Source organism: Oratosquilla oratoria, chromosome 20 (genome assembly GCF_046742065.1).
Source record: "Oratosquilla oratoria isolate Oo_2021 chromosome 20, ASM4674206v1, whole genome shotgun sequence".
In the NCBI taxonomy this organism is placed as follows: domain Eukaryota; kingdom Metazoa; phylum Arthropoda; class Malacostraca; order Stomatopoda; family Squillidae; genus Oratosquilla; species Oratosquilla oratoria.
Genome location: NC_134796.1, coordinates 22,266,067 through 22,294,051, shown reverse-complemented (window position 1 = coordinate 22,294,051; position 27,985 = coordinate 22,266,067). Strand labels below are relative to the sequence as shown.

The 27,985-nt window shown below is 39.9% G+C and overlaps 1 protein-coding gene across 15 annotated transcripts in view; it reads right to left on the bottom strand.

Moving 5' to 3' along the window:
• The window catches only part of LOC143036396 (E3 SUMO-protein ligase RanBP2-like), a 381,916-nt gene that overhangs the window by 200,532 nt on the left and 153,399 nt on the right, over positions 1-27,985 (bottom strand). For all 15 annotated transcript variants that reach the window (XR_012967350.1, XM_076203706.1, XM_076203712.1 and 12 more), the window contains 2 exons: positions 10,084-10,254; positions 9,474-9,526 (listed from right to left, as the gene is read on the bottom strand). Coding sequence is in view for 14 of the 15 variants with exons in the window: in XM_076203706.1 (XP_076059821.1) it covers positions 9,474-9,526; positions 10,084-10,254 (224 nt within the window). In the remaining variant the exon portion in view is untranslated. The remainder of the gene's footprint in view (positions 1-9,473; positions 9,527-10,083; positions 10,255-27,985) is intronic.

Genomic DNA, 27,985 nt, shown 5'->3' with positions numbered 1-27,985 from the left:
ATACAGTAAAATAAATGCATATGATGGTCTAGGAGTTTTCCAACCAGTACCCTAAGGTTTGGGTCTTTTAATGTGTGTGGATGTAGTACAGATGAGAGTAAAAGGGAAGAGATAGGCAATATGTTTGTGAGAAGAAAGATGGATGTATTGATTTTAAGTGAAACTAAGTTGAGAGGGAGGGGCGAGTGTGAGTCTGGGAGTGTAGTTGGGAGGTTCTCAGGAGTGAAGGGGTGGCTATACCAGTAAGTGAAGAGATAGGTAAGCATGTAGTGGAGTGGAAGGAGGTTTCTCCAAGGTTAAGCCCTTTGATATGATGATGCCTACATAGGCATCATGAGGAGTAAGTGGGTACGCGAGGATGCCAATGTCGGCGTCTTGATTATATTTATTGTAGTTGTACCTGTGTGACCCCCATACTCTGTAAACTGGCTTCATCACATTTTCTATGGTTATCAAAATTCACAGGTGAAAGAGAGAACGAGCAACACAGAGTTGACTTTATTTTTTAAAATGTGAGTACTTTATTGTGACGCAACATCGCACGTCTGGCAGCTAATGCTGCCCGCGAGATTTTGGCCCGGAGTGAAGGGGTTAATGTGGATGAAGGTGAAACTGGGAAAGGAAATGTGGGGTTTTTGTAAGTGCATATGGGCCTGGTAGTGAGAAGAGTGTAGAAGGTAGCATTTTTGGATAGATTTAAATGAGTGCAAAGAGGGATTAGGGAGAAACATCAACATAGTAGTATTGGGAGATGGAGTGGTTGGGAAATGTGGAGTTCTAGGAAAGAACTGTAGTGGAGAGTTGATGGTAGAGATATGTCTAGAGAGTTGATGATAGCAAATACAGTGTTTAGAAAGAAAGTCAAGCATAAGAACACATAAGAGAGGGTGGTGGATGGAAGGGTGGTAAATAGTGTTAATGGACTATTCAATGGTAGATAGAAGTACAATAGGAAGAATTAAGGATGTATATGTTCTAGGGGGAGACAGTGGGGGAATATCAGATCATTTTTTGGTGGAAGGTAAGTTGAGAGTGGAGGATAGATGGAGAAAGAGGAAAAGGACAAAAGGTAGGGAGGTGCTTAGAGTGAACTCCTTAAATGAGAAAGAAAGAAGTACAAGAGGAAGCTTAAAGAGGAGTGAGAGAGAGTGAAGAATACAGTAGAACTAGGAGTGGAGGAGGAATGGGGATGGTTCAAGGAGGGAGTCAAGGTGTGAAAAGATGGTGTATGGAACAAGGAGGATGGGAGGAAATAGAGGGAAGGGTAGTGAGTGGTGGGATGAGGAAGCAAAGAAGGTTGTGTTAGGAGAAAGATGGATGTGTTGGCTTTAAGTAAAACTAAGTTGAGAGGGAGGGGAGAGTGTGAGTTTGGGAGTGTAGTTGGGAGGTTCTCGGGAGTGAAGAGAGGGTGAGGGAGAGAAGGGGTGGCTATACTAGTAAGTGAAGAGACAGGTAAGCGTATAGTGAAGTGGAAGGAGGTTTCTCCAAGGTTAATGTGGATGAAGGTGAAACTGGGAAAGGAAATGTGGGTTTTTGTAAGTGCATATGGGCCTGGTAGTGAGAAGAGTGTAGAAGGTAGCATTTTTGGATAGATTTAATTGAGTGCATAGAGGGATTAGGGAGAAACATCAACGTAGTAGTATTGGTTGGGAAATGTGGAGTTCCAGGAAAGAATTGTAGTGGAGAGTTGATGGTAGAGATGTCTAGAGAGTTGATGATAGCAAATACAGTGTTTAGAAAGAAAGTCAAGCATAAGTACACATAGGAGAGGGTGGTGGATGGAAGGGTGGTAGAGTGTTAATGGACTATTTAGTGGTAGATAGGAGTATAATGGGAATGTATATGTTCTAGGGGGGGACAATGGGGGAATATCAGATCATTTTTGGTGGTAGTTAAGTTGAGAGTGGATAGAGAAAAAGGAAAAGGACAAAAGGTAGGGAATAGAGTGAAAAGGAGGGAGGAGTGGAAGAGAGTAGAGGAGGAGGAATGGGGATGGTTCAAGGAGGGATTCGCAAGGTGTGAAAAGATGGTGTATGGAACAAGGAGGACAGGGGGAAATAGAGGGAAGGGTAGTGAGTGGTGGGATGAGGAAGCAAAGAAGGTTGTAGAGGAGAATAAGCGAGCTTTCATAGATTGGTTACAAAATACTTCAAGGGAGTCATATGAAAAGTACAAAGAGAAGTAAAGCATAAGATAAAGGAGGCACAGAGGAGAGCAGATGTCACTAAAATCTACTGTTTCCAAATTTGCTGATGATACAAAACTGTGCGGAGTGGCAAATGATCACTCAAACCAATTAGATATTCAAGAAGATTTAGATCAATTACAGCAATGGTCTGAAAAGTGGCTAATGAAATTTAACACAAGTAAATGCAAGGTAATGCACATAGGTAAAAATAACAATAAGTACGATTACAAGTTATTTGGAAATTCATTAACAAAAGTGGATAGTGAAAAAGATCTCGGCGTAATTATCAGTAACGACCTCAAATCATCCAAGCAGTGTATTTCAGCCTCTGAGAAAGCAAATAAGATTCTAGGACTGATTGTGCGATCTTTTGATTTCAAAAGTCCATCACTCATTAACAAGCTATATAAATCGTTAGTTTGTCCACATTTGGAATATGCTGTTTTCATATGGTCACCGAATCTCATTAAAGACATTGACAGACTGGAAAAAGTACAACAGCGAGCCACAAAACTGATTCCAAATATAAAGAATAAATCATACGAAAATCGACTAAAACATATGAATCTGTTTTCCCTAAAAAAGCGTAGACTCAGAGGTGATTTGATACAGGTCTTTATAATTCTAAAGGGAATTGACAACATCAAAAGTGACAAAATTGTTACATTGAATGAGAATCAGACAAGAAACAATGGTCTCAAACTGTCCAGAAATAGATTCAATTTGGAAGTAGGTAGAAACAACTTTGCCAACCGCGTAGTTAATGAATGGAATAAACTTCCTGCACAGGTAGTGCAATGTAGTTCAGTTCGAAGCTTTAAGAATCATTTAGATAAATACCTAAGTAAGATGCTGTAATGATTATAATTTATCTTATATTATTTGTTTTTGTTTTGTTATCATTTGTCTGTCTGATTTTCATTTATTATTAGTTATATGTCAATTTATTATTATTTACTATTAACCTGTTTGTTTATTTAACTATACCTATGCATTTATTTATGTATTTTATTTGTTATTTACATTATCATAGTTTTTATTTATTATTTTATTATTAATATAATGTATTTTATTTGTTATTTACATTATCATAGTTTTTATTTATTATTTTATAATTAATATAATCTTTATTATTAATATAATCTTGCAACACTGCTTCTGACCCAGGGCGGTGGGCAAGGTGCAGGGATGACCCGTCATCCAGGAGGTGCTCAGATGAGAGGGAGGGTGGGAGGGGTGTGGAGTATATTTAGGGATGAAATGGGTGGGAGTGTTTTTATGCCTTTCCCTTTTTGGCTACCTCCCTTGAAAGGGGGAAAAAGCCTTGGTATATGTATGTATGTATTATTAATATGATTTTTTTTTTCGCATCCGACCTAGATATGGATCAAAAGGTCTCCTGTCGGCATGCTCTGCCTTTGTAATCCTTTGTAAATCCTTTGAAATGGGGTAAGAGTATGACATTTTTAAAGTAATAAAAATATGTTTTGGAAAGAAATTAAGAGAGGAAGAGGAGGCGAATCAAGTAGAAGAAAAGGTAAAAGGTGCAGATAGAGAGATGATAATGGAAGAGAAGGTAGTAAGAGGAAGATAGGCAAAGTATTTTTGGGAGTTGCTAAATGTGAAGGAGGATAGGGAGGAAATGGTGGTTGCAGTGAAGTGCTAAGAAAAAATGTGAAGAGGAAAATGGAGGAGAAATAAGGAAGGATGAAGTGAAGGCAGTTGTTAAGATGATGAGAGCAGCTAAGGCACCTGGTCAGGATGGATGTCATACAGAATGTCTGAAAAAAGGAGGTACAGTGATGGTGGACTAGCTGGTGAGGTTATTTAATGTTTGTTTAAGAGAGGATTGAATGCTGGAGGACCGCCTGTATAGTTCCACTTTACAAGGGAAAAGGGGACAAGTGTGAGTGTAGTAGTTTCAGGGGGGCTTGTTAAGTGTAGTTGGGAAGGCTTATGGGAGGGTCTTGATTGAGAGGATTAGGAGAGGAACAGTGTGGGTTTAGGACAGGTAAAGGTTGCATAGATCTGATTTTTGTGGTAAGACATGTCAGAAAGCTATAGGAAAAGGTAAGGATGTTTTCTGGGCTTCTATGGATTTGGAAAAGGCTTATGACAGGGTAGATAGGAAGGCACAGTGGGAGGTATTACAGATATATGGGATAGGAGGAAAGGTTTTAGGAGCTGTCAAAGAGTTTTTACAAGAGTAGTAGAGCATGTGTCAGGATTGGAAATGGAGTGAGCGAGTGGTTCGAGGTAAAGGTGGGACTTCGCCATGGATGTTATGTCACCATGGGTGTTCAATTTATACATGGATGGAGTGGTGGGTCATGGGATTGGAGATGGTTAAAGAAAATGAAGAAAATTGGGAGGTAAGCCAGCTGTTGTTTGCGGATGACACTGCACTTGAAGCAGGGTCAGAGGAGGTATTGAGGAAGTTAGTGGCAGAGTTTGGGAAAGTGTGTGAAAGAAGGAAGTTGAAGATAAATGTGGGTAAATATAAGGTGATAAGATGTACAAGGGGTAAAAGTGGCAGCAGACTGGAAGTGAGTATTAAGGGAGAGAGACTGGAGGAAGTGGATTGCTTTAGATACTTGGGTGCGAATGTGGTGGGAAAGGGAGGACTGGAGGTGCAGGTGGAATGTAGATTGAGAGAAGTGAGTAAATGCCTTGGTGGATTAAAAAGTGGAATGAGGAATTGACATTTGGGAATGGATGATAAGAGAGGATTGTATGGAGTGATTGTGCCGACAGCACTGTATAGGGCACAAACATGGAACATAAAAGATGAAGAGAGGAGTTTGAATGTGTTTGAGATGAGGTGTCTGAGAAGTATGATAGGGGACACTATGCTGGATAGAGTGAGAAATAAGGCGAGGAGGAGGACGGGGGTGGAAAGGGAGTTGGGAAATAGGGTTGATGAAAGAGTTTTGGGGTGGTCTGAACACATGGAAAGAATGAGTGTAGAAAGACTAGTACAAGAGGTGTGGAAGGCAGATGTGGAAGGAGTGAACATGAGGAGGCGACTGAGGATGAGATGGATGGATGGGATAAAAGGGGCTTTGAGGAAGAGAAGAATGTCTGTTGAGTAAGGACAGGTTAGGACAGAAGACAGGGGTGAATGGAAAATGGTTGTATATGGATGATGTTGTGATGCATGAGGTGGAGTGGGTGGGGGATGGATGGTGAAGGAGTATGTGCGAGAAAAATTTGACGCAGCCTGAAGGGATGTCTCCCAGTCTTCTCCTTTTCTGTATGAGGGGACGGAGATGGGGGATCGCCGATTTAATGAAGTGGCCTTGATGTGTCTAGTGACACTGCTTGTGACCCAGGGCAGTGGACAAGATGCAGGGATGCATCATCCTGGAGGTGCCAAGATAAGATTGAGGGAAGAGGGTGGAGGTGAGTGAAGTGTGATAGGGATGGAATGGGTGGGAGTGGTTTCTATGCCTTTGTTTTCTGGCTACCTCCCTTATAAGGGGGGAAAAAAGGCCTTTGGTATAAGTATGTAATTCTGTCTTACCTTTATATCAGGGTCTCAATAGGCAGACTACACATGTCTTCTGCATTATTAGAAGGCATAATGCATTATGGGCATCAAATTCCATAAAGCAACAGTTCTCATGCCCCAGGTTTGCAAAACTACAAGATACAGACATATGTAGCAAAAAATCAACAAGTGGTTAAACCATTACCATTGATTTTCTAAAAAAAACAACACTCAAACATGTAGCAACACTATGGACAAACAGTACCTAAAAGAATATAAAGAAGTTAGAAAGAATAGAAAGAGCAACAACAAAACTGGCACCAACTCTCTCCAAAATGACATAGGAAGAAAGACTGTCCAAAATTAGAATTACCAAATCTGGAACAAAGAAGGGAAAGAGGAGACTTACTATCTATAGAATTATGAAGGGAATGGAAATCTTAGATACGAACGACTTATTGAAAGGGGGCAATGGAAAAACAAGAGGACACGAAGAAGAAGAAGAAGAAGAAAAAGAAGAAAAAAGAGTGATAGATACTTGGAACAAGTTGGACAAAGAAACAGTGTGTGCAAACGCTATTCAAAATTTTAAGAAAAACATAATGCTGAGAGATACTTAACATGGAAGTGAAGCATGTTAAGAAGTGTGTGGAACTCCCATTCTCTGCCTCCACACCACCCTCAGATGAAGGAGTACTTCTTAAAGGAGTTTAAGGACGTTCTGGTGGCTAAAGCAGCTCTTCAGTCCACACCACTTAAGCCCATGGTGGGATCACCAATGCGAATCCACATGAAGGATAATGCTGTACCTTTTGCAATCCACACACCCCGGCAAATTCCCCTGGCTTTCAGAGACCACGTCAAGGACAAGCTCAAGTCCATGGTCTCTCAAGGGATTATTCGACCGGCTAGCGACGAACCTTCAGAATGGTGCCACCCACTTGTCGCCGTAGCTAAACCAAATGGAGGTGTGAGGATCACGATGGATCTGTCTAAACTTAACGCCCAGGTGGCTCGCCCACCCCATCCGTCACCCACACCATTTGATGCTGTACGTAGCGTACCGACCTCAGCCCGTTACTTCACGACCATGGACGCTCTCTGTGGCTACTGGCAGATCGAACTCGCCGAAGAGGAGAGACACCTTACCACCTTTATAACTCCACATGGTAGATTCCAATATTGCAGAGGACCAATGGGATTTGCAGCAACAGGCGATGCCTATTGCCTACGAGGTGACATTGCACTGCAAGGTGTCAAGAATTGCGTCAAAGTGGTGGACGACATCCTCCTTTACGATGCCGACTACACCACTCACCTTACCCGCATCCACCAAGTCCTCACCAGATGTTGTGAGTTTGGCATCAATATTAATAAGGACAAATCTAAGGTCGCCGCGCCTAAGGTGGATTTCTGCGGATTCACATTGTCGGTGGCAGGTATCACTGCTGACCAAGACAAAGTGATTGCTATCAGGGACTTTCCAACTCCTGCAAATTTGACAGACCTTAGGTCCTTTATGGGTCTCGTTAACCAGTTGGCTGAATTCACCCCGGAGATATCCGCAGCTGCCCAACCTCTCCGGCCCCTGATGAGCCCTAAGAGACAGTTTCTCTGGACACCGGATCATGACGAAGCATTCCAAAGGGTGATAGCCGCCCTCATCGACCCCCCCAGTCCTCCCCTCATTTGATCCAACCCTGACAACTATCCTCCAGACGGATGCATTTCGGCTTAACGGCATTGGTTTTGCATTACTACAGGACCACGGCAGCGGACGCCTACGCCTAATCCAATGCTGTTCCCGTTTCTTGACGGAGGCGGAGACTAGATATGCTACCATCGAGTTAGAATTACTCTCTGCCGTCTGGGCGATGTTCAAATGCAAATTTTACTTGATGGGACTACAGAATTTTACGTTGATGACCGACCATCGCCCCCTGGTTCCCATCCTGAACAGCTACACTTTAGACGCAGTGGAGAACCCACGTCTCCAGCGCCAGAAGGAGGTGTCCCCATACATCTTCACAGCGGTATGGCGTGCCGGAAAGGATCTTCGCATCCCGGACGCCCTATCCCGTGCCCCAGTGAGCTACCCAGCGCCAGAAGACTACACACTCTGCACCGACTCCATTGCATCTCTCCATACGATAGCCACGGTGAGAGCTGTGACAGAGTCCCACGTAGATGAAGATAGGACTCTGGAGGAGTTACGTGACTCAGCTAGGACCGACCCAGACTACGTCCAATTGCATCACTGTGTGCCATCCGGATTCCCCTCGGACCACTATGCCCTTCCTAGGCCCTTGCTCCCATACTGGAAAATTCGGGATAACCTCCATGCCAATGGTGACCTCGTCCTCTATGGCATGAGAATTGTGGTCTCTAAACCCCTTCGCCGCTGCATCCTGGCCCATCTTTATGATAGCCACAGGGGCGTGGAGGTGACAAAACGCCGGTCAGATCAAACTGTCTTCTAGCCGGGCATCAATTCGGACATTGCAAACACGGTCCAGTCGTGTGAACCCTGCCAGTATCTCCAACCTAGCCAGCAGAAGGAACCCATTCTCAGCAACGACCACCCAACAAGGCCCTTTGAGTCGGTCTCAGCGGACTTCTTCTCCGTTGCAGGCAAGTAATTCCTTGTCATCGCTGACAGACTCTCCGGCTGGCCTGTGGTCGTCCCTTGCAAAGGCGATACGACGTCGTCCAACACCATCCGCATGTTCTGTAACTACTTCCAGGAGGTTGGTGTTCCCCTTCGCTTGCGAAGAGACGGAGGCCCCCAGTTCACCAGCCAGGAGTTCAGGAGCTTTGCAGCACGATGGGGTGTGCGACACATTGTCACATCACCTCACTACCCACAATCCAATGGCCATGTCGAGGCCGCTGTGAAGACCATCAAGGATCTCATCCTCAAGGTGGCCCCTTCAGGCAACATAGATTGCGAGGAATTTGACCGAGGCCTCCTGGAACTTCGGAATACTCCCAACTTCACTGGTCTTTCCCCAGCTCAGGTGTTATATGGCCACCCCCTCCGCTCCTGCGTTCTGGCCCACCCAGATGCTTTCTCCACGGAGTGGCAAACCAAGGCGGAGGAATGTGACCGCTGCGCAGCAACCCAGGCCAAGGATGCTGCAGCTCGGTATGACAGCCATGCACGTAAATTCTCCAGCCTGCACGTCGGCCAGCACGTTCGGCTCCAGGACCCGAAGACCCACTGCTGGGACAAGGTCGGCATTGTCATGCGCGTTGGCAAAGCCAGGACCTATGAAATACGCACCACAAGTGGCCGCGTGTTGCAGCGTAACCGCCACTTCTTGCGCCCTGTCACCTGCACCCCTTCCCATCCACACGAGGCCCATAGCGAGGACCCACCTGCTGATTTGCGTTGCTCCAAGAGACTCCAGTGCAGATTGTCTGCCCGAGACTAAAGTCTGCGGGCGCGAAAGGGGGAAGGGAGGTGTGGGTTAGTGATACCCTGTCTGGCGACATGTGGCAATTCGCATGCCCGGGGCCTGCTTACGTGACTATGGACAGTGTGTGAGTGAGATACGGAGAGGGACGTGGAGTTACGCATGGGCATTATATTTGACTATGTTATTCTAGTGTATCTTCTTGTAACTGTATTATTGTTAAGGCTGAATGTACTTAAGAACCTAAAGTGTGTATTATTAGCCCTCGACCAACACACACAAATGTATCTATCGTTGTCTGCTCTTCCTCATTGTCTTTTTCAGGTAATACCTCAGGTTCAACTTTAGTTAAGCTTGCAGCTGGAGTCTGGATACTAACCGTGGTGGATGTTGAGGTGCGAGGCTGAGGTTCCTTCGGGGAGGTGCTCACAACTACAAAAGTGTTAAGGAATTAATAGAGGATTAAGATCATAATTGATTTGGTTAAAGTAAAATGCCTTTACAATCCACAGTACAATTTTATAAACAATTCTTAAAACTATAACCAAAATATAATCAACACATACCTACCCACAACATGCACACGAAAAAAAAAAAAACTTATCTACTTATCCCACAAGCTCAGGGGTTACTATAGTACAAGCAAAACATTATGAAAAGCCTCCTTATGTAATATGCAAAACATTCTACCATTATTAAACTTGCATTTGCAAACTGAAATACACCTATTAGGCCAATTCACATGCACTCAAATATTTCATGCAAGACTTACAGTTTTAAATGAATACTATACAAAATTCTGGATGACTTAAAACAAATTAATAATCCTTCCTACATCTTGTTTGCAACAAAGCACACAAAACAAAGCTAACAATATGGTCCACATAATGTGCAATTATGGATGAAAGCCACTTGTGCCCAATGCCACACACAACCATAAAGGATGGAATGAGTAAAATGCACACATGCTGAGGACAGCATACACGTACTAGGGGAGGTGGCAGCATGAGGAAGGATGGTGCCAAAGACCTTAGTGGCAGAAGAGGAGTCACTGGTTGTTGTTTGGGAGCTAGTGGTGGGGGACACTGCAGAGAAGATTGGTGCCGGTACTCCTGCCAGGAGTCCTGTGGTAGTTAGGGGCATGGCCATCCAGGTGCGACCTAACATAAAGACAAGTATTTGCACCTTCAAAACTGCTATGTGAGGGTTTGACTAATGTGGAAGTAAAGAGTAACTGTGATTCAAGTGTATTTTGTACACTTTGGTCATATCTTTAAGTATAATTAATATGTGAATGCAAAGCCTAAACTGAGAAACTGATGAAATCAAATTACATAAGAGGAAAAAAAAAAAAAAAAAAACATGTACAGCTACACAGAAAACTATCGTTAGTAGGGGTGTCGAAACATTCGCGAATGAACATAACCTTATGATACCGAAGGGTTGGTATTTCTGGGGTTCGAATTGTTCGAATTCCTTCTGAATGAATATGAATCGAATAATAGTTCCGGAGTTCATATGGATTCACTATGACATGATAATCTTATTTCCGATGGAGACTTCAACTTGTCTCAAATTGTTTCGTTGTTTTGTGTCAAAATGATTAGCGTGATTTACTAACGATAGTTTTCTGTGCAGCTGTACACATACAGAAATACTTACAATAACAAAAATTGTAAAAACAAACCAGACTAACAGCAAAAGATCTTTCAGTCAACAATAGTAATAATAACAACAAAATCAGTCCTCAAATAATCAAGAAATCAATCTGTATAACAAAAAATATAGGTACAAAAGAAGCCTTTGGTATACATATATCGAGTGCAAAGAAAAACAAAAATTGATACACAAGTCAACAGGTATTGAAAGTTATATTAGCTTCTTTGCAGATGATGCAAAACTATTGAAAAAGTGAACACAGAAGAAGATTGTGAGTCACTACAGAGTGATCTAAATAAAGTATGGGAATGGAGTAGGAAGTGGGAGATGGAGTTCAATACAAAAAAGTGTAGTACAATGGAATTTGGAAAAAGCAAAAACAGAATAACAGGATCATATAAATTGGGAGAAGAAGGAATAAAAAAAGTAGAAAATGAGAAGGACCTGGGAGTCATTGTTATGAATGATATGTCACCTGAGAAACATATAAATAAGATTTTTGGAGAAACTTATAATTTAATAAGAACAATCGAAGTTGCATTTACATACCTGGATGAAGAAATGGTGAAGAAAATTCTAATCACTCTGATAAGACCAAGATTGGAATATGCAACAACGATATGGTCACCAAGTACAAAAAAATGTATAAAAAAACTTGAAAGAATACAAAGAGCAATTACAAAATTGGAACCAACACTCTCAAAACTATCATATGAAGAGAGACTACAAAAACTTGAACTACAGACACTAGAGCAAAGAAGAGAGTGAGGAGATTGATAGCTATTTACAGAATCATGAAAGGCATACAAATTACTGATAGAGAGAATCTGATAAAATGGGATGATAGAAATACAAGAGGACACAGAAAGAAAATCAAGAAAGACAGCTATAGAAGATCTGAAAAAGAACAGCTTTCCTCACAGAGTAATAGACAGTTGGAACAAGTTAGATGAGAAAGTGGTGTGTGCAAAAACAATACATGAATTTAAAAATAGTTTAGATAAAATGAGATATGAAGATGGGACACCATGAGCATAGCTCCCCTTCCCGTAAAATACAACTAGGTAAATACAACAACTAGGTAAATAGACACACACTCCCCCCCCCCCATGAAGGAAATAATAACAACACAGAAGGAAATAATGGATCAAATAAGGAACCTTGATGTCAGAAAATCACACAGCCCAGATGGAAAAGCAGATTGCATATTAAAAGAATGTAAAGAAGAACTAGCACACAAAATATACAATGATAAGTTTCTTGGTCAAAGAAGGAAAAATGCCCTAAGACTGGAAAAATGCTGATATTGTACCAATTTATAAAGGAGTAAATAAAGAAGACCCAATAAATTACAGACCAGTTTCCCTTACAGGTACAGTAGCTAAAATCTAAGAAAAAGCCATAAAAAGTAGATGGATAAAACATCTGGAGAACAATATGCTGAATCCGAGACAATTAGGATTTTAGACAAGACAAGGAAGGTTGGAGGACTGGAGGAGTACCTGTATAGTTCCACTTTACAAGGGAAAAGGGGACAAGTGTAAATGTAGTAGTTTCAGAGGGATTAGCTTGTTAAGTGTAGTTGGGAAGGCTTCTGGGAGGATTTTGATTGAGAGGATTAGGAGAGGAACAGAGAAAGTAATGGGTGAGGAACAATGTGGATTTAGGATGGATAGAGGTTGTGTAGATCAGATCTTTGTGGTAAGACAGATATGTGAGAAAGCTATAGGAAAGGGGAGTGATTTTTTGGGGCTTTTATGGATCTGGAAAAGACTTACAATAGGGTAGACAGAAAGGCACTGTGGGAGGTTATGCAGATATATGGGATAGGAGGAAAGCTTCTAGGAGCTGTCAAGAGTTTTTATGAGAGTAGTAGAGCTTGTGTCAGGATTAGAAATGGAGAGAGTGAGTGTTTCGAAGTAAAGGTGGGACTTCGTCAAGGATGCGTTCTGTTGCCCTGGCTGTTCAACTTATACATGGATGGGGTAGTGCGAGAGATAAATGCAAGGGTAGTGGGTCAGGGATTGGAGATGGTTAAAGAAAATGGAGAAAAGTGGGAGGTAAGGCAGCTGTTGTTTGCGGACGACACTGTGCTTGTGGCAGGATCGGAGGAGGGATGGAGGAAGTTGGTGACAGAGTTTGGGAGAGTGTGTGATAGAAGAAAGTTTAAGATAAATGTGGGTAAAAGTAAGGTGATGAGATGTACAAGGGGTGCTAGTGGCAGTAGACTGGAAGTGAGCATTAAGGGAGAGCGACCGGAGGAAGTGGATAGTTTTAGATACTTGGGTGCAAATGTGGCAGGAAAAGGTGGAGTGAAGGTGGAGGTAGAATGTAGACTGAGAGAAGCGAGTAAATGCCTTGGTGGATTAAAGAGTGTAATGAGGAATAGACATTTGGGAATGGATGCTAAGAGGAGACTGTGCCAACAGCACTGTATGCCAACAGCACTGTATGGAGCAGAAACATGGAACATAAGAGAGGAAGAGAGGAGTTTGAATGTGTTTGAGATGAGGTGTCTGAGAAGTAGGATGGGAGTTACTAGGCTAGATAGAGTGAGAAATGAGGAGGTGAGGAGGAAAACAGGGATGGAAAGGGAGTTGGGAGATAGGGTTCATGAAAAAGTATTAGGATGGTTTGGACACATGGAAAGAATGAGTGAAGAAAGACTAGTAAAAGAGGTATGGAAGGCAGATGTGGGGGGAGTGAACATGAGGGGATGTCCTAGGATGAGGTGGATGGATGGGGTGAAGGGGGCTTTGGGGAAGAGGGGAATGTCTGTTGAGGAAGGACGGGAGAGGACAGAGGACAGGGGTGAATGGAAAATGGTTGTATATGGATGATGTTGTGATGCATGAGGTGGAATGGGCAGGGGGATGGGGGGTGAGGTAGTATGTGTGAGCAAAATTGATGCAGCCCAAAGGGATTTCTCCCCATCTTCTCCTTTTATGCAATGGGGGGACGGAGAGGTGGGGTCGCCGATTTAATGAAGCGGCCTTGCTGTGGATGTGCTGTGTCTTGTGACATTGTTTCTGACCCAAGGCAGTGGACAAGGTGCAGGGATGACCCATCATCCAGGAGGTGCTAAGATAAGAGGGAGGGTGGAGGGGTGTGGAGTGTATTCAGGGATGGAATGGGTGGGAATGATTTTATGTCTTTCTTTTTTGGTTACCTCCCGTGTAAGGGGGAAAAAGCCTTGGTATATGTATGTACTCAAGACTAATAGATATAATACAAGAAAGGGACGGATGGGGCGATTGTGCTTTCCTTGATCTGCAAATAGGTTTTAATAAAGTCCCACAGAAAAAACTATTTGGAAAACTGGAAACCATAGGAAGAATACAAGGTCAATTATTGAAATGGATGGAGGACTTTTTGATTGGAAAAAAAATGAAGGTAGTGCTCAAAGATAAGACTTCTATTTGAGAAGAGGTAATTGTAATCAGTGGAGTCCCACAAGGATCAGTGTTGGCTCCAATAATGTTTGCCATTTATGTAAACAACATGAACAAGGGAGTAGAATGTTACATGAGCTTCTTTGCAGATGATACAAAATTGTTAAAGAAGGTGAGTACTGAAACAAATTGTGACTTGTTACAGAGAGATCTGAACAGGGTTTGGGAATGGAGTCAGAAGTGGGAAGTGGAAATCAACATAAAAAAATGTAGCATAATGGAGTTTGGAGAGAAAGAGAGAAAAAAAAAGGAGATATAAAATTGGTGAAAAAGAAGTACAAAAAGAGTGATCTGAAAAAGACCTGGAAAGGACATGTCTCCTGACAAATGTATAAATAAAATCGTTGGCAAAACCTATAACTTACTAAGACCAATCAAAGTGGCTTGTACCTACTTGGATGAAGAAATGGTAAAGAAAATACCAGTTACCCGGTACATTGATAAGGCCTAAATTAGAGTATGCAGTGACACTGTGGTCACCCAATACAAAAATGAATATAAGGAAAATTGAGAGAATCCAGAGAGCAGCTACAAATATGGCCCCAGAACTAACAAAACTATCATATGAAGAAAGATTGTTAAAATTAGAGTTGCCAATTCTGGAACAGTGAAGAGAGAGAGAGGTGACTTGTTGACCCTCTACAGAATTATGAAAGGCATGAAGTCCTTGATGGAGAAGACTTATTAAATTGGGATAATAAACATTAGAGGACATGGAATGAAGCTTAAAAGGGACAATTATAGGAGAGACCTGAAAAAGAACAGCTTTCCCAACAGAATGGTGGATGTATGGGACAAATTGGATGAAAAAAAGTGTGTGCAAAAATCAATACAAGAATTTAAGAGCAAACTAGATATGGAGAGATACAAAGACAGGACACCACAAGTTTAGCTCTGCTTCCTGTAAAACACAACTAGGTACAACATACAGGTACTCCTCGTTTAACGACCTACTCGGTTAACGACAACTCAGAATAACGACGGGCTTTATGACATTCGTTTAACATAAATCTCCCGAAGTTACGACGTCGTGTACGATAATTAAGTTGGCTGAGGCAAATTTGTATGATGTTATAAATGAACTTGTACGGTGGATATTACCTATGAGGTAAAGTGTTCTGAAGCTTAGGTCTACATTACCATCCTGCAAACTGAAAAAACTACCTGGGGTACAGTATATACCGGTAGTGGTAAATTTTTAGTTTCGACCAAGAGGACAATATAGCAATAGAAAATTAATTATTAATTTTGTAAATTATAATGTATCAATGTAATATGCAATTTTGTGAGCGGAAAAAAAAGGTGCTAAAACAAATTTTGTAAGTAACAAAGTCATGTCGGACAAATGGTACACCATGTTTGTTATGATAGATGCTGATGTCGAAGAAATGAAAGGTTGATAAATTCGTCTAACCTAAACTAAACTAACCTAACTTGTGTTTGATAAATCATTACCTGCAAATTAAATGTCATCCGGCTCGTCCTCGTTGTCGTCGTCGTGAGAGATGTTGGCAGACAACTTCGTTCATTAGCATATTTTCTTGTAGCATGGTATTTTTTACTTTCATTTCCACCCACAAAATTGCATATTACGTTGATACATTTTAATTTACAAAATTAATAATTAAATTTCTATTACTATATTGCGCCCATGGTCGAAACTAAAAAAATACCCCAGTATTCAATATGGAATGTCAGCTACGCGGATTTGGTCATATACGGTAATTTCAGGAACCTAACCACTGTAAATAAACAGTAAATAAAGCTTTAATGTACTGTATAAAAGAGGGAAAATACACGAAAATAAAGATACATGTATTGCTGGACATTGTACATACAGTACATGTACGTATATGTATACACTTTTGCATAACGACCAATTTGGTTAACAATGGCGCGCTGGTCCTAATTGTCGTCGTTAAACGAGGAGTACCTGTACATACACATTCAAATTTGCAAGGTTGTTTCAATATGTAGGCTGTAATATAAATCAATGGAATCACTGCATAACATGCCTAACAAAAAGTATAAATCACAGCAGGTTGAGTCAGGAACTTTCCCTGAAACACTTTGATTTGCATTTATTATATGGGCTTCTAACACTGCTGCAAGAACTAGCTTTAAGATAATACCTTTCATTCCACCAAAGCACTAACTGTACATTCATATACCAATGGCTTCTTTCCCCTTACAAGGGAGGGAGCTAAAGTCGAAAGCATCCACTCCCGCCCTTTTCACCCCCACATACTTCCAGTACTATTCAGAACCCCTCCCTCCCCCTTGCTCCTCCAGGAGTGGACAATCTGGTCGCCTGCACGAACAGGACACCTAGATTATGTCTGCAGGCAACCACGAGTTGCTCCAAAGGATCCCACTGGGTAACTACTGTAAAACTGGAATTGTCCACCCGATACATACATGCATGCATAAATACATATATGCACATATATATATATATATATATATATATATATATATACACACATACGAGGCATGTTCTTTAAGTAAATACTGTTTTGAAATTCCACCATTGTGGCACTGTGGTCAGCACTTGGCACATGCACGTTGTGTACCGCTATCTCTTGGCTAGCCACAGCCACCATTACGGAATCATCTGACCGTGTTTAAGTTTGTTTGTGAGTATTTGAAATGTGCCTCCTCCGATTGAGAATGCCACCGACTGTGAAATACGCACTGTGATTCATTTTCTTACTGCTAAAGGCATGAAAGTGGCTGAAATTCATCATCAGATCAGTAAAGTGTATGGAGAAAATATTATGAGTGATGGGATGGTGCAGAAATAGGTGAGAGCATTTAAAGATGGCCGTACAAATGTGCATGATGAGGAACGAAGTGGACGACCTTCACACACACAGCCAATCAAACTCAAGATGTGAACAGATCATTTGGCTGGGAACAACTTGATCACCCTTCGTACAGACCCAACCTAGCGCCCAGTGACTACCACATCGTCCTGCATTTGAAGAAGCATCAGGGTGGTCAGCACACCGATGACGATGAAGATGTCAAAATGGCCATGTTGCAATGGTTCTCTAATCAGGTGGCAGATTTCTACAAGGATGGTATTCAAAAGCTAGTTTTAGAATATGATAAATGCCTTAATATTGGTGGAAACTATGTTGAAAAGTAGATTACAGTACAGGCTTTCATGTAAAAATAAAATTGTTACAAAATGTCTACTTATTTAATTTTTATTTCAAAACGGTACTTACTTAAAAAACACACCTTGTGTATATATATTTATGCCAACAGCACTGTATGGGGCAGAAAAATGGAACATAAGAGAGGAAGAGAGAAGGAGTTTGAATGTGTTTGAGATGAAACAAATAAGATATCCAAAACTTTAGGAATTATGCATAAAATGAGAAATATCCTCAATAAAAATACCCTACGTACCATTTACTGTAGTCTACTACTACCATACCTAAACTATTGTTCAGAAATTTGGGGTTATACTTATCAAACTTATCTTCAACGCATTATTACCTCTCAAAAAAAGGCACTGCGTATAATCTGCAATGTAGGTCGTTTAGAACATACAAATCATTTATTTAAAAAACTAAATCTACTGAAATTCAAGGACTTAATAAAGTACAAAACTGCCATTGTTATGCACCAAATCTACAATAAACAAATGAATCAAAACATATTGAAATTTTACTCAACTTACGAAACTCGCTATGCGACTAGGCATACTAACGACTTCTTTAAAACTCAATACAGAACAACCAAAAAAGGCCAATGCTTATCTATTATAGGTGTTAACACATGGAATAAACTGGAAAAGGAATTACCTAAGACAAAATGTTTATCAACATTCAAACGATACTTAAAAAAGTCTTTAATCTATAAGTATTAGTATATCGAACATTTCAGGTCCATTTCATGATTGTATTCATGGAGAAACTGTCATGTACCACCCAAGTCTGCCGCTCTTTTTTTTTTCTTGTTCCAGCAGGTCACGGTGACCCGGACCTGCACATTAAGTAATTATCGTCCCGTCAAGAATCGACCTGACCTCTCACCTCTCACCTGACCCCCACAAGATGACCCCGATTCCTACGTGAGGTTGGAGTTGGCGGACGTCGTGTCGCATCTCATTGTGTGTATTTACCTAGTTGTATTTACCTAGTTGTATTTTACGGGAAGGGGAGCTATGCTCGTGGGGTCCCGTCTTCATATCTCATTTTATCTAAACTATTTTTAAATTCATGTATTGTTTTTGCACACACCACTTTCTCATCTAACTTGTTCCAACTGTCTATTGCTCTGTGAGGAAAGCTGTTCTTTTTCAAATCTCTTCTATAGCTGTCTTTTTTTATTTTCTTTCCGTGTCCTCTTGTATTTCTGTCATCCCATTTTATCAGATTCTCTCTATCAGTAATTTCTATGCCTTTCATGATTCTGTAAATAGCTATCAAATCTCCTCTCTCTCTTCTTTGCTCTAGTGTCTGTAGTTTAAGTTTTTGTAGTCTCTCTTCATATGATAGTTTTGAGAGTGTTGGTGCCAATTTTGTAATTGCTCTTTGTATTCTTTCAAGTTTTTTTATACATTTTTTTGTACTTGGTGACCATATCGTTGCTGCATATTCCAATCTTGGTCTTATCAGGGTGATTAGGATTTTCCTCACCATTTCTTCATCCAGGTATGTAAATGCCACTTTGATTGTTCTTATTAAATTATAGGTTTCTCCAAAAATCTTATTTATATGTTTCTCAGGTGACATATTATTCATAACAATGACTCCCAGGTCCTTCTCATTTTCTACTCTTTTTATTCCTTCTTCTCCCAAATTATATGATCCTGTTATTCTGTTTTTGCTTTTTCCAAATTCCATTATACTACACTTTTTTGTATTGAACTCCATCTCCCACTTCCTACTCCATTCTTGTACTTTATTTAGATCTCTCTGTAGTGATTCACAATCTTCTTCAGTTTTCACTCTTTTCAGTAATTTTGCATCATCTGCAAAGAAGCTCATATAGCTTTCAATTCCTTCATCCATATCATTAATATATATAGCAAACATTATTGGGGCCAGAACTGTTCCCTGCGGGACACCGCTTATTACTTCATTCCATTTTGAGTGCTGATCTCTTATCACTACTCTCATTTTTCTTTCTTGCAAAAAGTCTTCCATCCAATTTAGCAATTTACCTTGTATTCCTCCTTCATATTCTAATTTCTTAAGCAGCTTCTTATGTGGTACTTTGTCAAAAGCTTTTTTTAGGTCTAGAAATGCACAATCAGCCCATCCATCTCTTTCTTGTATTATGTCTATTAGCCTTGAATAGAAACATATTAAATTGGTGACGCATGATCGTCCTTGTCTGAATCCAAATTGCCTTGGATTTAGTACGTTGTTTTTTTCCAAGTATTTTACCCATCTACTTTTGATAATTCTTTCACATATTTTTGCTATTGTACTTGTTAGAGAGACTGGTCTATAGTTGGTAGGTTCTTCTTTATTTCCTCCTTTATATATAGGTACTATATTTGCTTTTTTCCAATCTTCTGGAACTTTTCCTTCTTTTAAGGAACTGCTTATTATGCTATGTATCTTATCTGCCAGTTCATTCCTGCATTCTTTCAGAATCCAGTTTGCTATTTCATCTGGCCCATGCGATTTTCTAACATCAAAATTACCCAAGTGTGTCATTATTTCATTCTTTGTTACTTCTATTTCTTCCATAGGGGGGACTTTTTCCTTCCACTCAATCTCTTCAGGTTGTATATTTTCCCTTGTAAACACTGATTTAAAATGTTTGTTCATAATTTCTGCCATTTCCATTTCCTCAGTGTATTCAACTCCTCCTTGTCTTAATTTCTCCAAGTCTTGGTTGTTTTTCAGTTTATTGTTTACAAATCTGTAGAATAGTTTTGGTTGATCTTTACACTTTTCTATAACATCTTTTTCATATTTTCTTTTTTCCTCTCTGCACTTTTGTACATATTCATTTCTATAACCAGTATATATTTTCCATTTTTCAGGTCTTCTGTCTTTTTTCCATCTGGTCCAGGCTTTGTCTCTTTTGTCTTTTAACTCCCTACAACTTTTGTTGTACCAGCATTTTACATATTCTTTTTCTTGTTTTTGTCTTGGGACATACTTTTCCACTCCTTTTTTGTAAATTTTTGTCAAAAGATTCCATTTCTCTTCCACTGATGTTTCTTCTTTGTATATTTCTTCCCAGTTTTCTTGTTGGAAGAATTCTCTTATTTTATCAAAGTTTGTTTTTTCATACATCATTCTTCCTTTTCTATATTGTTCATTTCTTTTCATATATTTTTCTTCATTAAGTTCCAGTTCAATCAATATGTGGTCACTTTTACCTATTGGTGTTTTATATTCAATCTTGTCCACTATTCTAGGTTCAGATGTAATTATTAAGTCTAGCCTCGATGGTTCTTCTTCATTTCTATACCTAGTGTTTTCTTGTATCCAGTGTGTCATTGAATGGTCAGTAATCATCTCAAGTAGAGTATTTCCCCATGAGTCATCACCACTCTTTACTGTCATTTCTTCCCAGCAGATTTCTTTGCAATTAAAGTCGCCCATCATAACTATTCTTCCTCCGTCTTCCATTATTTTAGTTAATGCTATCTTTGTGTCCTCTAACATACTTTTATGTTCACTCTCCTCCCATGAGGCTGTTTTCGGAGGCACATAATTGATCACAAATTTTCTGCTCTTCTTATCTCGGTCTTCCACTTCTATCATAATCATCTCTACTGTATTCTTTCCATATATGACACCTTTCACGTTTATATCCTTCTTAGTCAGGAACATAACTCCACCCCCTTGTTTTTTCTCTCTGTTTCTAATCCAATAATTGTATGTATCATGTCCTACACTGTTGGGTGGTAGTGGGCCTTTTAATTTTGTTTCTACAATTCCCATTATGTCCGGTTCTTTTTCTTTCAAATAATCATTCAGTTCATTCAATCCTGTTATCAATCCATCTATATTTGTGTAAGACACTCTTAGTTTTCTGCCACTTCCATTGTGTTCTCTGTTTCCCTTATGTTTTTCTTTAGTATGTCGAACTGCTTTATTTTCATGTTCACTACTCTCCAATAGAATCTCTCTCTCTCTGACTCCGTTCTTTCCTCGTTTTTTGCCTTAGCTTCAATTCTTTTCTGCTTTTCTGCCTCTCTTTCCTCCTTATTCATTTCTCTTTTTATCCATACCTTTTTATATTGATCATTTGTTGCTAGTTTCCCTGTCTTGGATAGAATTTTCTCTGCCGTTGTTTGTGACCTGAATTTAATCTTAATTGGTCTGGTCTTATCTGTACTATATTTTCCGAGTCTGAATTTTTCCTCAATTTCCTTTATAATTTCTGGTTCATCTTCCTGGACTAATTTTAATAAACTGCTTACTCTTTCATTTTCCTCCTTGATTCTTGCGGTTCTATCTGGGTTATGTTTCTCTTCCATTCCTAATATAATTATACATTTCTTTTTGTCAGCTAATTCTCTTACTATATTCTCCTTCTGTCTCATCACTTTAATAACTGAGTCTTCATTATGTTCTTTCAATTGCTGTTTGACTATGTCAGTGAATGAAACCTTATTCCCTTCTTGAGTTATTCTCCAATTTCTAACTTCTGTAGCTATTTTCTCTCTATTTTCATTACTATTCTTCTTCAATTTCTCATTCTCCTCCTTTACATTTCCTAACTGTCTTTTTAGGTCCTCTATTTCTTCAGTTAAGTTTCTGTTAGCCTTCTCTAGTTGTTCCAACCTTTCAATTCTCTGGAAAATGGAGTCTACATTACCTAACTTACGTTCCAAGTCCTCGATCACCTTATCAACTCTCTCCTCTAGTCTTTAAATCCCTGGAACATATTGTCGTCACTTTCTTCTGTATTGCTCCTCTCTATACTTCTAATCTTTACATTTTTATTAGACATATGATCCTCACTCAGTCTTTTGTTTACCTTCCGCTTGTCTGTCTGGGCAAAGTCTACTCCCTCCTCATTTCCTTCCATTTCCCTCAGTAACCCCTCCCCTTTTCCTCTTTCCCTACGTTCCCACTACTCCACGAGCAATTTCCCCCCCACCCTGCAAAAACACTAGGCACTTCTCTTTGCGTTGGGATCCACAGACTTCAGTTTTCTTCAGAACGTCATCCAAGCCGTCCATTCGCTGAAGTGTGTATTTACCTAGTTGTATTTACCTAGTTGTATTTTGCGGGAAGGGGAGCTATGCTCGTGTTGTCCCGCCTTTGTATCTTGCAGTGTCTAGTTTGTTTTTAAACTCATGAATGGTTTTTGCGCATACTATTTCATTGTCCAGTTTGTTCCAAGTGTCCAAAACTCTATGAGGAAAACTGTTTTTCTTCAGTTCTCTTCTATAGCTATGTTTTTTTATTTTCTTTCCATGTCCTCTTGTGTTTCTTTTGTCCCAGTTAAGTAAGTTCTCACTATCGAGTACCTCTGTGCCTTTCATGATTCTGTAGATGGTCAATAGGTCACCTCTCTCTCTTCTTTGCTCCAGTGTCGGTAACTCCAGTTTAGCCAATCTCTCTTTGTATGATAGGTTTGCAAGTGCAGGTGCCATTTTTGTAGCTGCTCTTTGGATTCTTTCTATTTTCTTTATATTCTTTTTGGTACTGGGGGACCACAATGTCGCTGCATACTCTAATCTAGGCCTTATCAATGTAACCAATATTTTTTTCATCATGTCTTCGTCCAAGTATGTAAACGCCACTTTTATTGATCTTAGCAAATTGTAAGTCTCCCCGACAATTTTGTTAATCTGTATATCATAGGACAAGTCGTTCGTGATAATTACTCCCAAATCTTTTTCGGATCCTACTTTCTTTACTTCTTTGGTTCCAATTGTATATTTTCCTGATATTCTGTTTTTGCTTTTTCCAAACTCCATTATGCTACACTTCTTAGTATTAAAGTCCACTTCCCATTTCTGACTCCAGTTCCATACCCTATTTAGGTCTTCTTGCAGTGCTTCACAGTCCTCATCAGTTTCTATTTTCCTTAGCAGTTTGGCGTCATCGGCAAAGAAGCTCATGTAGCAGTTCACGTCCTCATCCATGTCATTCATATAGATAGCAAACATTATTGGTGCCAGCACAGATCCTTGCGGTACTCCACTGATCACCTCTTTCCAGTCTGAATATTTTTCTCTGAGCACTACTCTCATCTTTCTACCAGTCAGAAAGTCCTCTATCCATTTTAGTAGGTTTCCCTGTATTCCTCCTATGTGTTTCAGTTTTTTTAGTAGTTTTCTGTGTGGTACTTTGTCAAAGGCTTTTTGCAAGTCTAGGAATGCACAATCAGCCCATCCATTTCTTTCTTGCACTATGTCTATTAGTCTTGAGTAAAAGCATATTAAGTTTGTGGAGCATGATCTTCCTTGTCTGAATCCGAATTGTCTTGGGTTTAATATGTCATTGTCTTCCAGATGTTTTACCCATCTATTCTTGATTATTTTCTCACAAATTTTGGCAATGGTGCTTGTTAGTGATACTGGCCTATAGTTGGTGGGTTCTTCTTTGTTTCCTCCTTTGTGTATTGGTACAATGTTAGCGTTTTTCCAGTCCTCGGGTATCTTTCCTTCTTTGAGTGAGCTGTTTATTAAGATGTGTATTTTGTCTGTTAGTTCTTCTTTGCACTCCTTTAGAATCCAATTTGCAATACCGTCCGGGCCATGTGATTTTCTGACATCCAGCCTTGATAAATGTTCTGATATTTCCTTTAGTGATGCTGTAAACTCATTCATGAGGGGAGATTTCTTGTTTTTGTCTATGTCACAATTCGGTATTTTCTCTCTGGTGAAAACAGATTTAAAGTGATTGTTCATGACTTCGGCCATCTCTAAATCTTCTGTGTATTCTATGTTTCCTTGGCATAGTTTCACCAATTCCTGTTTGTTTTTAAGTTTACCATTCACATACCGATAGAATAGTTTGGGTTGCTCTTTGCATTTATCTATAATATCCTTCTCATGGTTCCTTTTCTCCTCTCTTCTCACCTTAACATACTCATTTCTATAGTTAACATAAATTTGCCATTTGCTTTGTTTTTTGTCTTTTCTCCACTTTTTCCAAGCTTTGTCCCTTCTGTCTTTTGCCTCACTGCATCTTTTGTTGAACCAACATTTAATGTACTCTCTCTCTCGCTTTTGTCTTGGTACATGCCTGTTTACCCCTTCATTGTAGTTTTCCATCAATATATTCCATTTCTCTTCCACTGCTGTTTCTTCCCTGTAAAATATTTCCCAGTTTGCATTCCGGAAGAATGTCTTTAGTTTTGTAAAGTCTGTTTTGTTGTACCTCAGTCTTCCTTTCCTATGCTTTTCGTTCCTCTCTATGTGTGTGTGTGTGTGTGTGTATATACAGTAAAAGCCCTTGTATCCGGCACCAATGGGGCCGAAGATGTACTGGATACGAGAAAATGCCGGATACGGGAAGGGATATTAAAAAAAAAATACATCTATTTACATTGTTCTTTTACTTATTAAATGATCTTAATTTGCTTTAATAATAAACACATCCACATGTCTATATATTGTAAATTCTATCAGTATAGAGTAAATCCAATTAATATACATCAGTTATAATCATCACAGCATTACCAGTTATCTAATTCATCATCTGATAATTCTACGACGGAGTTGTGAATGGCCGCGTTCAGTGTTGGTGGCTGAGAGGGTGCATTCACCTCTACACTCGAGTTTTCTTTCACTAAATTTTGTACCAACTTTCATAAAATATATGATGTCTCTGCTTAGAATTTTTTCCTCTTTGTTTGTGCACTGTTCTGCAAATTTCAGAAACACTGCTAGACCCTTCGCTGCATCCTTCCACGACACTTTCATCTCTGGGTCGTCTTCTTCACTATCTGCCTCTGTCGTTTTCGCGTGTTCATCGGGAAGTGATTGTAAAATTTCATTATCACTAAGTGAGAATGTTGCTGCTCGGTCACTGTCCATATCTACAAACACTTGTATTGCTTCGTCACTAATGCAAAGTTTAGCGCGATAACCCATCTTTCAATTCTTTCACCATCGATTCTTTCTTGCCGATGGAAAACCCTCAATTTTTTTATTCCCTTCCTGATCTTCAAACATTATTTTCGGATATGATTTTCTCTAACATCGCATTAGAGTTTGTTGTTTTTCAACCTCCCAAGCTAGCGATTCCATAAAAATAGCATCTTTAACATTAAGCTCACGTTGGAATTCGGAAATGCTACCGTCCTCAAAATAAACTAGTTTGCGCATAGAACTTTTCTGATAATTCTTTTTTAAGTTTTGAATCACTCCTTGATCCATGGGCTGGATCACACTTGTTACGTTCGGCGGTAAATACACAATAAAAATGTTTCCATTGCTCAGTTCCTCAGCTTTATTGTTGTCGAGTAGGAGAATAAATTTGCTGTCCTCTAGAAGTCTTTTTTTTTTTAATTTTCTTTCACTGATGGGACAAACACATGCTTGAGCCAGTTCATGAATGTTTCTGAGTCCATCCATGGGTTATTTTGTGGGCGATAATCCACTGGCAAGTACATTTGATTTTTAAAACAACGTGGCTTCCGGTATTTTCTAATGACACACAATTTGACTTTATGGGTCCCTGCCATGTTCGTACACAGTAACACTGTCAGTCTATCCTTGTTTTGTTCGAATCTTTTGGTGGTTTCCTCTGCTTCACTGGCTAGTGTAGATGTCGGTAACCAGTGGTAGAACAGGCCGGTCTCGTCAACGTTGTAGATCTGTTCCGATTTCAGATCGTCCTCGGCAACCAATTTTGCAAACCTATGACAGAAAGGAGGAAAGAAAAGTAATAAAAAAAAAAAATATATATATATATATATATATATATATATATATATAAATATATATATATATATATATATATATAAATGCACTATGCATCCGTGTATGCGAGAAATAAATTGAGATATGAGATGCGAATCTTTACCATGTAGGCACAGGTTAATTAACGTACCTGTCTATAAACTCCTCTGCAAAAGGTGAATCAGCAGATTTTGCTTCCCCAAACACATCAAGACGACGTATTCTATGGCGATTCTTGAATCTTTTAAGTCATCCATCTGAGAATTGGCACGATTCTCCAATTGACATCTTTTCAGCAAAATCTTTGGCTTTTTCTTGCAGCGTTGGGCCTAATATAGCTACACCTCCAGACTTTTTAAGACAAAATCACTCGTACAACACTTTGTCCAGCATTTACACACATTTATGTTGTAGAGTGTGGCAATTTTCTGCAGCTTCAGGCGTGTCACTCAACTTTGCAAACTCTCTTAGTTTTTTGGATTGGGCCTTGATATCGTAAATGGTAGACGACCCAATGTCGTATTCTTCCTTTAGTATTTTTCTATTTTCGCCTTTCTTCAATCTTCTACATATATCCACCTTCTGCTTAAGTGAAAGCACCACACTTTCCTCTTCTCAACTTTGGGTATGATAAAATAGAATTGGCTAACATGTGCACGGTGGTGGCTAACACGTGGTGGGAGAAGTGAATGGGACTGAGAAGCCCTGGTGGCGGCGAGAGCAACTACAACCACGTGCAGGGATTTTAAACACACGCGGGATTTTTTTTTTTTTTTTTTTTGTATACGTCTATCTTTATCACAATTTTTCGATTTTCGTGAAAAATATGCCGGTTATTTGAAGTGCCGGATACAAGAAGGCCGGATACCAGGGCTTTTACTGTATGTATATTTGTGTGTATGTATGTATCATACTAACATGTAACAAAAATTAATAAATAAATAAAAAAAATCCTTAAAGGGAGAGCAACTCCCCATAAGCTTTGCTTCTCGCTCTCCCTTTTCAACAACTAATTTTGTAAAAAATTTGTATATATGTATCTATAAATTGTATTTTATATTGTTGTCTGAGAACTATGATAGGGGTTACTAGGCTAGATAGAGTGAGTAATAAGGAGGTGAGGAGAACAGGGGTGGAAAAGGAGTTGGGAGATAGGGTTGATGAAAGAGTATTAGGATGGTTTGGACACATGGAAAGAATGAGTGAAGAAAGATTAGTAAAAGAGGTGTGGAAGGAGTGAATATGAGGGGGCATCCTAGGATGAGATGGATGGATGGGGTGACAGGGGCATTACAAAAGAGAGGAATGTCTGTTGAGGAAGGACGGGTGAGGACAGAAGATGGGGGTGAATGGAGAAGGATTGTGTATGGATGATGCTGTGATACATGAGGGGGAGTGGGTGGGGGATGGGGGGTGAGGAAGTATGTATGTGAAAAAATTTGACGTAGCCCAAAGGGATTTCTCCCCGTCTTCTCCTTTTCTGCATGAGGGGGCAAAGAGGTGGGGGGGTCGCAGAGTTTATAAAGTGGCCTTGCTGTGGATGTGCTGTGTCTTGTGACACTGCTTCTGACCACGGCAGTGGACAGGATACAGGGATGACCCGTCATCCAGGAAGTGCCAAGATAAGAGGGAGAGAGGAGGGTGGAGGGGATTGGAATATGTAGAGGAATAGAATGGGTGGGAGTGGTTTCTATGCCTTTTTCTTTTTGGCTACCCCCCATGTAAGGGGGAAAAAGCCTTTGGTGTGTGTATATATATATATATATATATATATATATATATATATATATAAAACATCTCAAGTGAATGTCTGTGGGCAACCATGAGTGGCTCCAAAGGATCCCACTGGGCAACTACTGTAAAAATGGAATTGTCCATCCCTGCTCCTCCTGGATGATGTGTCATCCCTGCATCTCGCCCACCACCCTTGGT